This window comes from Papio anubis, chromosome 2 (assembly GCF_008728515.1).
Source record: "Papio anubis isolate 15944 chromosome 2, Panubis1.0, whole genome shotgun sequence".
Classification (NCBI taxonomy): Eukaryota; Metazoa; Chordata; class Mammalia; order Primates; family Cercopithecidae; genus Papio; species Papio anubis.
The window spans coordinates 49,642,389-49,656,910 of NC_044977.1; the positions used below are offsets into that span (position 1 = coordinate 49,642,389).

The 14,522-nt window shown below is 42.9% G+C and overlaps 1 protein-coding gene across 1 annotated transcript in view; it reads right to left on the minus strand.

Moving 5' to 3' along the window:
* Window positions 1-5,159: 5,159 nt before the first annotated feature.
* Window positions 5,160-14,522, minus strand: part of FGD5 (FYVE, RhoGEF and PH domain containing 5) — a 124,030-nt gene continuing 114,667 nt past the window's right edge. Inside the window, exons 19-21 of the mRNA XM_003906862.5 lie at window positions 13,440-13,568; window positions 6,986-7,143; window positions 5,160-6,589 (exon numbers count right to left, since the gene is read on the minus strand). Coding sequence (XP_003906911.4) covers window positions 6,553-6,589; window positions 6,986-7,143; window positions 13,440-13,568 — 324 coding nt within the window. The 3' untranslated portion in view covers window positions 5,160-6,552. The remainder of the gene's footprint in view (window positions 6,590-6,985; window positions 7,144-13,439; window positions 13,569-14,522) is intronic.

Below are 14,522 nucleotides of genomic sequence, written 5' to 3' on the forward strand. Positions count from 1 at the left end.
TTTTATATCTTTTTCCAAAACCTTGTTACAGTTTTGAAGCCAGCCAAAAAATAAAACTGGAAACATATTACATTTCCATCAATTTTGCAACCCATTTCCAGAGTTTGAAAAACATCGCTCCAAGCGGAGAAAAAAAAACCAAAAAACTTGTTTTCAGCTTTCTTCATACAGATTTTATTTTGTGCAAGCCTCTCTTTTGCTCTTGTAGAAGTGCTGCCTCTCTACACTGGCTCTGTCACAACAGCAGCATGAAAGACAATCAAAATTAGAGAATGAGGCATGTCGTCATTCTGCTGTCAACACAGAATGTCCCTTCCAGTATGACAGCTTCAAATGATCTGTACAAGGAAGATCCCAAGTCCATGTAGAGAATTTGTTCTGCAGAATCTCTCATGTGATCACTGAGATATTATGAGGGTGGTCATAGGGTCATCAAGCTTCTCCAGAGGAGTTTTGTGGAAGGGGATGTTTAACCAGCTGGGTGCCACGTTGGTGGTAGTCCTCTGTCTACCTCAGACTGGTTTTCCTCCTCAAATATTACCGTGGGCGTGTATTTCTCCTGTAACGTTTGGCATAGTGTCATAGTCTAAAAGGCTTCTTGTAATCTTGTCTGATGGTACCAGTGCCAGTTCTCATGCCTTATAACATTTTCAGATACTCTTGGGTCTCACTTTCTTCAGCTAAGGATCTGAATATTCACTGCAGATAACACCTGTAAACTGCCACTTCTACCACAGACTCAGTCTGGTGACAAACTGAGATCACTGCCAATATCTGAACTAAGTTTTTATTTGTTATTCACGGTGGCTGAGCTACCACCTCCTCTATCCTTCCTCCTACCTCCCTCCATCCTGCCTGTGCACAGAATCTCCTGAGGTGCTTGTAGAAACTGAAGATGCCTGGGCCCCACCCCAGACTACCTACCCACAGGGAACCCCAGGAGGTGAGGTGTGGGCCACAGGAGGAGCCTTGAGGAAGTCCCCTCTGGCTCTCGTAGAGGAGCAGCCAGAGAGCCAGAGGGGACTTCCTCAAGGCTTCTCCTGTGGCAGGGAGGAGCACTCTTGGTAGAGTGGGGCACTACCAAGGATGGGACAGCTTTGGTAGAGTGCTCTCATTCTGTATGTTGCAAATTTGTGATCTCTCACCCCAGACACACTGCTCTGACTTCACATGACCCACAGGCTCTGGAGTGTGCACTGCTTGCATTGCCTTATGTTTCTGAAAATAGTCCCCCTCCCCTGGAGGTGCATCCCCTAGGACACAGAGGTGTTCTGTGAACATGCACACACTCTTTTTCTTGGAACTGGTGCAGCAAGGGTATGATGGCTGCCTTCCCAATACAAGACTTGGCAATTCACATAGAACACATGTTAACCATAACCTTCAGACTTGTCATATATGATACAGATTTAATGATTTTTGCTTGGATAATGAAATGCAAAATTGAGTTTGTCTTAGTGTCCTATTTATTCTGACTTCAGAGGAAAAGGTCCTACTGATTGATCCTCTGCAGCCAGAGATTTCTGTCAAATTTAGGAAATAATTCACATTGCAGGTGTCAGAGAATTGCTCCCAGTATCAGCTTATACACGTTCGAAAGAGACATTATAGTGAAGCAGTTACAAAGGTGGACTTTGCCAATTTTGTGTGTGACCCTGGACCGGTGACTTCATGTTTCTAATCCCATTTCCTTATGTGCAAAATAGGGGTAATAACTCAACTTACCTCAACAGGTCCCTGGGAGAATTAAATGAAATAACAGGGTTAAAGTGCTAAACATTTCTTTGTTGCTAATAATCATACAAAGGTCTGCTATGAGCCTGAGAGGTCAGTACTGTTTTGCTACTGATTTAACAATTGTGTTTGATTAGGAGCCTAAAAGATCAATGATTATCAAATCAGTTTTCCCTGTGCCACTTACCTTAATACTTAGCAAACATATATAATAGATGCCTAAATAATTGCCCTGTAAATATTGTTACAGATCATACCCAAAATACAGGAAAAAGCATAGCCCTTGCATGCTGTTAATCCAAACTATAGTCTTTCCGGAAGATTTGGTGCAGAGAGTGGACACTGGTGAATCCCCAGCAGCTGCACCCACAGCTGACTGTTCAGTGCCAATCATGGTGGTCCCTCTTACAGAGATTAGGCTCAGGAGTTGGCAGGTGTAAGTGTGAACCTGGAGAATAGGAAGGGCCTGTGGGTGCTTCTAAGAAAAATCTAGCTACAAGAAGCCAAGCTGTCCCTCCTTGGTGGCTGTCAACAGGGAGTTTTATAGTGTAGCCCCAACCATCAGTGGCAGTCAGCAATAAACTGCTTGGGAACCAAACCTGGAATCAAGCTGACACTGCATGGCAAGTCAGAATAACCAAATCCTCCTGCTTTTGGATTTCCTTTTAACTGATTTCCAAATTGTGTAAGCCAGATTGAGATTGGTTTCCATTTACTTGCTGCTGAAAATAGACTTCTTAGTGTATATACATCTGTCCTCTCCACTGACCATTAATGTGTGGAGGCACAGAAGCTTCCATGATCACAGAAACCACAAAACAGGCTGGGGGATGTGGCTCATGCCTGTAATCCCTGTATTTTGGGAGACCAAGGCAGGTAGATTGCTTGAGCCTAGAAGTTCAAGACCAGCCTGGACAACATAGTGAGACCCAATCTCTACAAAAAAATAGCTGGGCGTGGTGGCACATGCCTGTGGGCACAGCTACTTTGGAAGGCTGAGGCGGGAGGATCGCTTGAGCCTGGGAGGTCGAGGCTACAGCGAGCCATGACTGCACCACTGCACTCCAGCCTGGGTGACAGAGAGAGACCCCATCTCAAAAAAAAAAAAAAAAAAGAAGAAAAGAAAAAAAGAAAAACCAAGAAACACAGGCTGAATCAACAGAAGAATATTCCAGCACGTTGTTGACTGTCCTGCATCAGAAAGAAACTCAGGTTCCAAGCCTGGTCCTACCACCTTAGCCCAGGTGGCCTCAGTCCCCATCTAGGGCTTGCTTCTGTGTTCAATGTATACTGCTGCTGAAAACAGAGCACACGAAAGGCTGGACTAGAGGAAAAAAGGACTCTGTCACCCTTCAGTTGCTGCAGCAGGGTTGCTGGGGTCCTCAGCACTGGCCTGCATGGTGCATGCCCAAAGATCAGAGCAAGCATCAGCCCGTCAGGCCACACATTTTCCCAGAACCAGGCTGCATACAAGGGAGAGTAAGTCTATTAGCTAGTCAGCCTGCTCAGAAAAACTTAAAGCATATTTCTGATATGTAAAGGAATTATTATTATTAGAGACCGGGACTTGCTCTGTTGCTCAGGCTGGAGAGCAGTGGCGTCAACCTCCTAGGCTCAAGTGATCCTGCCTCAGCCTCCCAAGTAGCTGGGACTACAGACGTACATCACCACACCTGGCTACTTTTTGTATTTTTAGTAGAGACAGAGTTTCGCCATGTTGCCCAAGCTGGTGTTGAACCCCTGGGCACAAGCAATCCGCCTGCCTTGGCCTCCCAAAGTGTTGGGATTACAGGCGTGAGCCACTGTGCTCAGCCAAAAGAATTATTAGGACCCAGGAACACACACTACTGTGTATGTTTCTGGTGTGCTTTGTATTAGTAATAAGGAACAAAATTCTTCCTACTTACTAAGACCAATCCAGACTGAAGAAACACATTCAATCTGCAGGGAAAGTGTAAAGCCAGTATTCATGTGAAATAAGTGCTGCTTGTTTTCAGTAAAACTTTTGAGTTTTATTATAAACCTTTATTGATTCTGAGAAGCAGGCAGAGGCCAACCCTGCAAAGGTCTGTGCTTTCCTGAGGTAATTAAAATGAAAGAGAAGATTAGATTCCATGACCAGTTTAACCTTACTGTGTTAGGGTTTCTCTTCCTTGCCATTTTCTTTTCTTTTCTTTTCTTTTTTTGAGACATGATCTCACTGGGTCACCAGGGTAGAGTGCAGTGTCATGATCATAACTCACTGTAGTCGTGACCTCCTGGGCTCAAGCAATCCTCCTGTCTCAGCCTCCTAAGTAGCTAGGACTATAGGCATGAGCCACTATGCCTGGCTGATTTTTAATTTAGAGATGGGGTCTCACTATATTGCCCAGGCTGGTCTAGAACTCCGAGGCTCAAACAGTCCTCCTGCCTCAGCCTTCCAAAGTGCTGGGATTACAGGCATGAGCCACCACACCTGGCCCCAATTTTCATGGATAAGGAAAAAGGTCTTCTGTGTATTGTCTTCATTTTGTACTGTTAAAGAGCAGGGCCCACTTTAACAAACTTTAATAAACTTTAATAAACCAGTGGGGAAGGGCATGGTGTTATTATACAAAGTAAAAGTAAAGTTATGGGCTCTGCTCTTTTCAGACCGCTTTCACAAACATTCCATTTGTGCCTTTTCCCCTGAACCTGTGGGAGAAGCTAGAATGATCTCCATGTAATAGAAGACACCAAAGCTCAGAGCAACTTGAGTGGCTTGTCTGTGCTGCTTCTTCCTGATAAACATGGCCTTTGCCGGGGGTGCACAGTGAAGGGGCTGCTCTGTGCCCAGGGAGCAGAGGGGCAGAGCAGGTATTACGGGGGACTTCGAGCAGCATCTCCATGGTGTCATGGCTGGTTATTTCCCCAGCATCTGGATCCAGTGGGAAGGAGCACCCTCTGACCAGGTGGGGTGGCTTCATCCCCAGTAGAAAAGGTAGTAGAAATTACACTGAAATGAGTACACAAAGAACCACAAGAAGGACACGTAATACAAGGTCCAGATAAAAGGTGATCCCTTGCCCAGTCACACATGAGCCCCTGCCAGTTTCCTTTTACAAAACCCATCCAGTGTGTTTTTCATCTATAACCCAGACATTTTTATTAGGGTAACTATTCACTGAGAAATAAAAGCCCTATTACCTCTTTACAGGGCATCCAAAATAGGATAATACAAAGTAAAAGAGGCCTTCTGATGACTTTCGGACCCGTAATTCTATCTGGAACTCAGAAACTGACCATGGGCGGCGACATAAGCAGACCGGGGAAACTACCCCTGCCTGGTACTGAAGTCCTGCTCTGCTCAACAGCCCTAGAAAGCCCATTTCAGTGTCTGATGATGAAAATGATTCAGTTGGAACTAAGCCCTCAAAAATTAACAAAAACACTGTCTAATCACTTAGTTTGAATCATTAGTCATATGTTTAATGCAAACATTTTAAAACAACTGCAAACTGGAAAAAAGATTTCCCCTGAAAATATTTAATGCAAGTAAGTCCTGGAGATGGTGCTTTTTATAAAAAGTTTGTCAGCAAATGCCCTTTTTTGTAGGGGACAGGGCAGCAACAGAATGGGGACAGGATATCAGACAATTGATTTTTATTGCAATAAGAGTAACAAGGAATCCCACCCCTCACATGCTCTTTGCTTTATGTAAAAACCTGTCCAGCAGAATGAGCAACAGTCACCCTCAGGAGGCAATTTAGCCCCAGGTGCCCATAGAACAGCCTCAGGCCACAACTTCTGTGCTCCCTCGCTATGTCCAGAGCTATCTGCCAAGACCAGGAATTCACCTTTGGAGTCTAACTTGTTTTCTCTTTTTTTCACCTCTCAAAAAATAAAAAGCCTTCAGTAATACAGCCCAAGGATTACCATGTGTCTAAAAGAAGGATAGATTCCCATAAACAATGTTGTCAGCTTGAGTGAGGTAAACACAGGAAGGCACACAATAAATTAAAGCAGACCCTGACTCTTCAGAGGCTCTGCGGTGACCTCTGGGGGCCAGATCTGCCAGTGGCTGCGTTTCCAGCGCTGACATAGTGTTGAGGACTGCTCTGGGGAGGCGGGACCCCTCCTTTTATAAGTTACGTTAGTATACAGGTCGCAAGGTCAGCTGGAGGAGAAAATCCTTCCCCTCCTATCTGGTGGGGCGCAGCCCCTCTAAAGTGATGTGTGCTTGCACACCAGCAAGCCACAGCCAGGTCTGCACAAATCAATTTTATGTACACCCTCATTAGAAAACTGATGGCACATTAGTCCACAGGATTCCATCTGTTATTGACTTAAGTAAATCACTTAGAAAACACAAAATTGGAGGTTGCAGCTCCGTAAAATAATAAAGTGCTTTCGATGAGAGTAGCTGTTACTGATAGCTTCTCATTTCACCTGAGGCACCACAATCCATTTTTGAAAGGTGATTATCATGAGTAAAAACTGTAAGAGCTTCTTTCTACTAAAAAGCCTGCATTTCTAAATGTACTTTTCTATTGGTTTCCACATCTTCATCTTACTAAATTTTAACTCACTGTGGGTAAGGAAATAGTTTATTACCGGGTGGCGGGTGGGGGTGGCGGTGGAAAACACAGAAAAGGAGAGGTCCATAAATATCCCTTAAGGGCTCCACTCATGAAGATGTTGGCAAGGGAAGGAGAGTGGTGGGGAGGTTATAGCAAAAAAGGTCAGGCCTCATTGCTGAATCCAGGTGTGTGTCCGGATGAGTTGAGCCACAGCTTAGCTTCTAAAAGCATTCACATATTGACCTAAGAATTTGTTACAAGTCCACATGCTTGATAACTGCTATAACACACTCGCATCTTCCATGACCTCGATCCACCTATAAAACAGAACAGAGAGGACATTTGGTTTTGTGGCTCTGCCTATGACTCTGCTCACAGAACCTAGAAATGACTGGACTAGATTCCTCTTAGTTTGAAGTCAAGGACCATGTCGTATTCATACTTGTTTCTCAAACATGTTTTCCATATTTAGCAAAAGGCCTGGAACACAGTGCAAAAGTTTACTGAATCAATGCATGCTTGATTCATGAATGAATCATGACAGTCTAAACATGATTGTGACAAAGAACAGGTAGTTCTGCAGTTCTGCTATGGCCCAAAGGGACCTAATGGGATAGGATGAATGGAGCAGAACAGAAGCCAAAGCCCCAAGAAACGACTTGTTTCCTTCTGAGAGAACAAAAAGGTATAAGACTAATTAGTTATTTTGGTACCTCTGAGCTGAATTGGTATCTTCTGCTTTGAAGCTATAAAATAGGGTTTTCTTGTGGTAAAGGTGAAAAATAGGTCCTACTTCACTGCTGCTGCCCTCTTCCTTTTCTGGAGCAATGGTGAAACCTAGCAGAGGCATACTCTCCATGGCCACTTTGTCCTGCAGAGGACAGAAGGAAAAACTGACATTAAACACCGCACTCTGCATAGTCATTTACTGTTATCTCCAATCTGAGATGCGTGAAGAGTGCCTCTGTGTGGGATGTGCTTTGGCACCTGGGGGTTAACACCAACAAACTGTTGACCCTCACTTCCCTCCAGGGCCAGCCCTGAGGAAGGAAAGAAACTCAACACTGGCTGGGCATGGTGGCTCATGCCTGTAATCCCAGCACTTTGGGAGGCCGAGGCGGGTGGATCACCTGAGGTCAGGAGTTTGAGACCAGCCTGGCCAACACGGTGAAATCCCATCTCTACTTAAAAATACAAAAATTAGCTGGGTGTGGTGGCAGGTGCCTGTAATCCCAGCTACTTGGGAGGCTGAGGCAGAAGAGTGGCTTGAACCCGGGAGGCAGAGGTTGCAGTGAGCCGAGATCGCACCATTGCACCCCAGCCTGGGGGGCAGAGTGAGACTGTCTCCAAAAAAAAAAAAAAAAGAAACTCAACATACTGTGACAGTTTATCAGGGACCAGGCAGTTACATTTCATTATCTTTAATCTTCACAACAATCATATAATGTGTCACTCCCATTCTAAGAAGAAACCAAGGCTCAAAAAAGGTTAACTGCCCAAGATCACACAGCCATTAAGGAGCAGATCCAGAATTTGCACTCATGACCACCTTCTAACCCCACATTTTTTCCATAGATTTATCAGTCAGTGACTCAGTTTTGAAGTTACTTCTGATCACATATTCTGTACTCAGTCCTCCAAAACCTCATTTACAGTATTTCGATATGGAGCACTTACATTGTGCTATAAAGTTGCTAACAATTTGATGAGATGTACCCAAAGAACACAGATGGCTCTTACACATATAGTGCTCAGTGGAATAAGATTTTTATATATAGGTAAAGACATTTTTATGCACACTTATGTAAAAACATACATGTTCATAAACAATACGGACTTTGTAAAAACACATAAAGAGATGTAATTAAGCATATTAGAATGGTGGTGGGAGGAAGAAGAAGGGGACTACAGTTTGTGTATAGAAGAGAATCAAGCTGGGCACAGTGGCATGTACCTGTAGGCCCAGCTACACTCGAGTCCAAGGCAGGAGGACTGCTTGAGGCCAAGAATTTGAGTCCAGCCTGGACAACATAGCAAGACCTCATCCCTACAACCCCAGAAAACTAAGAAAAAAAATATTTTTTTAAAATAAAGGGAATCCTCAAAGATTGCTAGATCAGAAAAAATCTATGACAAAATTCAATATCCATTCATGGTAAAAACAAAAACAGAAAAGCACAAACCTCTTAGCAAACTAGAGTAGAAGGAAACTTCATTAACTAACAAAGGGCATCTATAAAATACCTACAGCTAACATCATACTTAATAGTGAAACACCAAATGCTTTTCCCTTAAAATTGGAAACAAGGCAAGAGTGGTGTTCACTCTCATCAATTCAATTCAACATTGTACTGGAGGCCCTAACTATTATATTAAGGAAAGAAAAAGACAGACATATAGATGAGAAAAGAAGTAGAACTATTTGTGCTTGCAAAAAAACACAAAACTACTAGAACTAAAAATCAATTTAGAAAGGTCACAAGACAATCAGTTTTTATGTGTATATAGTAGCAGCAAACAACTAGAAAATAAACTCCTTTCAAAATGGCATCAAAAAAAGAGAAAATATTTAAAGATGTCTACACTAAAAACTACAAAACATTAAAAGATAATTCAAGGCTTAAATAAATGAAAATTTATGTACCATGTTCATGGACTGAAAGGTTCAATATTACAATGCCAGCTCTCCCCAAATTGGTCTATAGATTCCATAATCACTATCATAGAAATTGATAAGTTTGTATGAAAACGCAAAAGACCTAGAATGCCCAAAACATTTTGTTTGTTTGTTTTGTTTTTGAGACAGAGCCTGGGAAAAAAAAGTCTGGAGTGCAGTGATGTGATCTCAGCTCACTGCAACCTCTGCTTGCTGTGTTGAAGCGATTCTCACACCTCAGCTTCACAAGTAGCTGAGATTACAGGTATGCACCACCACACCTCCCTAATTTTTTCTATTTTTAGTAGAGACGGGGTTTCATTGTGTTGGCCAGGCTGGTCTTGAACTCTTGGCCTCAAGTGATCTGCCTGCCTTGGTCTCCCCCAAGTACTAGGAGTACAGGTGTAGGCACCTTTCCAGCCTCGAAACAGCCTTAAAAAAGAACCTGACTTCAAGTTATAGTATTTGAGACAGTTTGGTACTGGCATAACGATTGGTAAATATATGAATGGAACACAATGGAATGTCCAGAAATGGACCTCTATTTAGTCAATCATTTGAGATTTAACAAAGACACTGAAGCAATCCAATAGGGAGAGGCAAGTCTTTTCAACAAATGGTGCTGGAACAACTGGATATCCATAATGAAAAAAAGGACCCTCAACTCCCATGTCATACCATACACAAAAGTTAATTTGAGATAGACCTAGAAGTAAAAGCTAAAACATTAATGCTTTCAGAAAATAATAGAGGAAAATAACTTTGTAGCTTGCAATAGACAAAAATGCCTTAGCACACAAAAAGCAACGGTCATAAAAGGAAACACTGACAAATAGACTTCCTCAAAGTTATAAACTGCTGTTCATCAAAAGATTCATTCATTCATTCATTTATTAGAAAATGAACAAGCAAGTCATGGACAGGGAGAGAATATTTGTAAAACATTTATCTGACAAAAGCCTGGTATACAGGATACAGAAAGAACTCCTATAACTCAATAACAGGCACAACCTACTTAAAAAAAATTAACAAGAGATCTGAATAGACACTTCTCAAATGGAAATGAGTGGCCAATAAGCACATGAAAGCAATCGTGTGCTTAATATCATTAGTTACTAGGGAAATATAAATTAAAACCACATTGACTTACCTCAACACTCCCCACCGGAATGGCTAAAATTTTAAAGCCTGACAATACCAAGTGTTAGCAATGATGTGGAGCAACCAGAACTCAAATTCACACACTTTGTTGGGGGAGTGTAAAATGGCACACCACTTTGGAAAAAGGTCTTGCAATTCCTTATAAACCAAATATATGCCTGCCTTATGATCCATCAATTCCAATCCTAGGTAATGATCCAAGTGAAATAAAAATTTATGTTCCTGCAAATACCGGTATGAAAATGTTTAAAGCAGCTTTATTCATAATCACCAAAGCCTAGAAGCAATCCAAATGTTCTTTGACTGGTGAACAGCTAAACAAAACTGGTATAGTCACAACATGGAAGACTACTCAGCCATAAAAAGAAGTGAACTACTGCTATATGCAACAACGTAAATGAATCTCAAAAACATCATGGTGAATAGAAGTCACACATGATTCCATCTGTTTGAGGATCAAGAAGCAAAACTAATCTATGGCAGAAAAAAAATTGGAACAGGGTGTTGCTTCTGGGGACGGGATGATAGTGGCAATTTGTAGGTGTGTGCATTAATCAAAACTCACCAAATAGTATATTTGAGATTTGTGTACTTCACTATATATAAATTAGACCGCAAAAGGAAAAAAAAAAAAAAGTACAAAAACATTGAATTCTTAGGGGAAAGTATATTTTGAAAAACATCAAAAAGTAAAAGGTATAGAAGGATGAATAGAGAGGTACTTGATAAAAGAAAAGTAGAAAATGTTAATTGTACAATCCAGTTAATGGTCATACGATAGTTCACTGTACAATTCTTTTTTTTTTTTTTTAAGACAGTCTCGCTCTGTCGCCCAGGCTGGAGTGCAGTGGTGTGATCTTGGCTCACTGCAACCTCCACCTCCTGGGTTCAAAACGACTCTCCTGCCTCAGCCTCCTGAGTAGTTGAGACTACAGGTGTGTGCCACCACCATGCCCGGCTAATTTTTGTATTTTTAGTAGAGACGAGATTTCGCCATGTAGGCCAGGCTGGTTTCAAGCTCCTGACCTCAAGTCATCCTCCTGCCTCAGCCTCTCAAAGTGCTGGGATTACAGGCATGAGCCACCATGCCCTGCCAGTTCACTGTAAAATTTTTTCAACATTCCTTTATGTTTGAAAATTTTTATAAACAATAAATATAATAAAGAAATAATAAAATGTTGGAAAAAATAGGCTGGGCACAGTGGCTCACACCTGTAATCTCAACACTTTGGGAGGCCAACATGGGAGGATCACTTGAGGCCAATAGTTCGAGAACAGCCTGGGCAATATAGTGAGACTGCCTCTACAAAAAATAAAAAAATTGGCTGGGCGTGGTGGCTCACACCTGTAATCCCAGCACTTTGGAAGCCATGGTGGGTGGATCATGAGGTCAAGAGATCGAGACCATCCTGGCCAACATGGTGAAACCCCATCTCTACTAAAAATACAAAAATTAGCCAGGCATGGTGGTAGGTGCCTGTAGTCCCAGCTACTGGGGAGGTTGAGGCAGGAGAATCACTTGAACCTGGGAGGCAGAGGCTGCAGTGAGCCGAGATTGTGCCACTGCACTCCAGCCTGGCAACAAAGCAAGTCTCCATCTCAAAAAAAAAAAAAAAAAAAAAATTCAAATTCAAATTTAAAAAAATTAGCTGGGCATGGTGTCACACACTTGTGGTCCCAGCTTCTTGGGAGGCTGAGTTGGGAGGATGGCTTGAGCCCAGGAGTTAAAAGCTGCAGTGAACAGTGATCACACCACTGCACTCCAGCCTTGGGCAACAGAGCAAGACCCTGTCTTGAAACAACAGAAAATGTTGGAAAAAATAAAGATTCCAATGTATTTTTGATAGTCGCTTTCTTCCAGGACTGTTACTAAACAGCAAGTTGGATCAGCTTTGGGCCACCTCCGGGTGCATGACAGCGGTGCATGGTGGTGTAGACAGTGCAAGCCAGCTATCCACTTCATCAGAACCTTTTTTTCTTTGATAGGATTTGAAAGCTATGTCCCATGGCTGGAACAGGTTTATTGAAAAATTATGTAAATTCCTCTTTCTAGAAGAAACTGCTTTGGAGTCATACTTAAGTCCATAATTCATTCATTTTAATTTTCGTCAAGATAAGGTTTTACTATGTTGCTCCGGCTGGTCTCAAACTCTTGGCCTCAAGAGATCCTCAGCCTCCCAAAGACCTGGGATTACAGGCTTGAAGCACCGTGCCAGGCCCCTAAATCTACCTTTTAAAATAAGCTTATGCTGTCACTTACATGACAACTGTTCAGTTTGTTTTGGAAAGATAAAAATCCCCACAGTGTGGAAGGCCCCACCTGTGGACATGGGCAAAGGCCCCTCAGGGTGGGGTGTGGCTCACAGGGTGCCCAAGCCACTCAGGCCTATGGCAGATCCCCTGTCTGCCTGCTTTGCTTAGAGTAAACAGATGTGGGGCCTTGCTAAGTGTTTAAGTATGGCTCCAAAGCAATTTCTTCTAGAAAGTCATCCTCTGTGATCCCTGGGGACGGGCACACTGCAACCTTCACAGTTGCAGGTCCTTCCAGAGGGAAGCTTCATGCCACAAAGAAGGAAGTGCCTTTTGCACATTTGCTAGCATCTGTGGCTGGGGGAGAAGGGCCAGCCCTATCTGACATGCACATCCCAGTGGGGCAAAGCAGCCACCCTCTGCAGCTCATCAGAATACATTTAACTCCCATTTTCAAAGCTGAAACTATGCCTGACCACCTAGAAGCCACCAGCTGGTGGAGCATGGAGATAGAAATGTTTCACATTATCCAACAGGTTCAGCCTGGGTCGGGGCCAGATAGCACCCTGCTACACAACCACAGCCACACATCTGTCTACTCTGGAAGTAAACTTGATTTCCAAGGTTCTCTCGCCTAAAGTAAGATATTCTATAAAATACAGATTTCAGTTTTCTTTAGAAGAGTTACCAGAGTTACCCTATAAAAGAAATGGATGGACAAAAAGGGAGTAGCTTCCTCCACACTGCTGAATTTTGCCCCAAGCAATCTAAGTAGACAGTAGGAAGGCATTTTCTTTTGTGGCATGGCTGGCTTGTCCCGTCTTTGTCCCAGATGCTGGGCCTGTGACATTTAAACACTTTGCGGCACAGGTTGGCATGTCCATACCTTCTTATCTCCACAAAGAAACTGCAAATTCCTTAGATTTTGAAGTGGTGAGTGGTTGTGTAGCCACAGCAACATTGAGCACATGGCATTGCTCACTAAAGACTTGACTGCCACGAGAACTGGCTCAACAGCCAGGACTCACACAGCCTTGCAGGTGTGCAGGCCCCAGGGGGCCATTTCACAGGAGAGGGGAAAGAGTGCAGATCACTACTACCTCACTGGCCATGTAGGTGTAGAGAACTTTGCCTTTGATGACAAACCAGAGCTTCTTCCAGTGCCGCTTGCCCCTCTTACACCGGCTGAGATAGCCGCTGATGGCAGAGCCCTCTCCAGAGGCAGCCACCTGGCAGGAGGGAAGCAGAGCGGTCAGGCCACCCCAGTGGTCGGGCACAGTTCAAACAGCACAATTCAAAATGACACTGCAAACCATTTGGCTGACTACTTATACTGCTTTGACATTGGATAAGGTCTCAGGATCCACCCAATACCAAAGTCAGCAAGATAGTGCTTCATGCTTTGAGAAACAGGATTTAATGAATGGACCCAGATGACTTTGGGAATGCTGATGCTGCCCCCTAGTGCTGTTTCAGATTCTTGGTTCCCTTTCCCAACCTCAGCCCCTTGACTCAAGAAACTTCGTTCAGGTACTTAGGGGAAAGGTTCTTCCTTCTAAAATTAACTCTTGCACTTTCAACTTATCTCTTCTTCACATTTAGGGAGGGATCCTCTTTGAATTGTGGCCTAAAAGGTTTTATAGTCTCCTGCCTAGTGGGGTGTGTGCAGCGTTAAGTCCTTTTATTATTATTACTACTCTTTGTGGTGGCGGGGGGTAGTAATATTCTGTCCACAGGCTTTATGTGGTGAGGAACACAGGACTGCAGTAATACCGACCTGGGATTTCCCATCCAGGCTCTACCAATTACTAGGTGGTTAATGATGAGCAATTTGCTGACTTCTTCTAAGTCTCAATTTCCTTACTAGTAAAAGAGGAATGAAATGTAAAAAATGTGAGCTTTATACATATATGTGATTATGAAATGATCTCTAAGACAAATTAAGTGGAGAAAACAGAAGAGATTCTGTATAATATATTGTCTTTTGGGTAGAAAAAGAAGATATATGAATGTACATCTGTATTATGTATGTGCATGAAAATTTCTAGAAGGATCCATAAGAAACTTGATGGCGGTGGGACTATGGGACGCTGGGAAGGATGAGAGACTCACTTTTCATCATATGTGCTGTTTTGTACTTTTTTGGGAAAAATGTTTAACCATGTATGTGTTCTTTTTTTTTT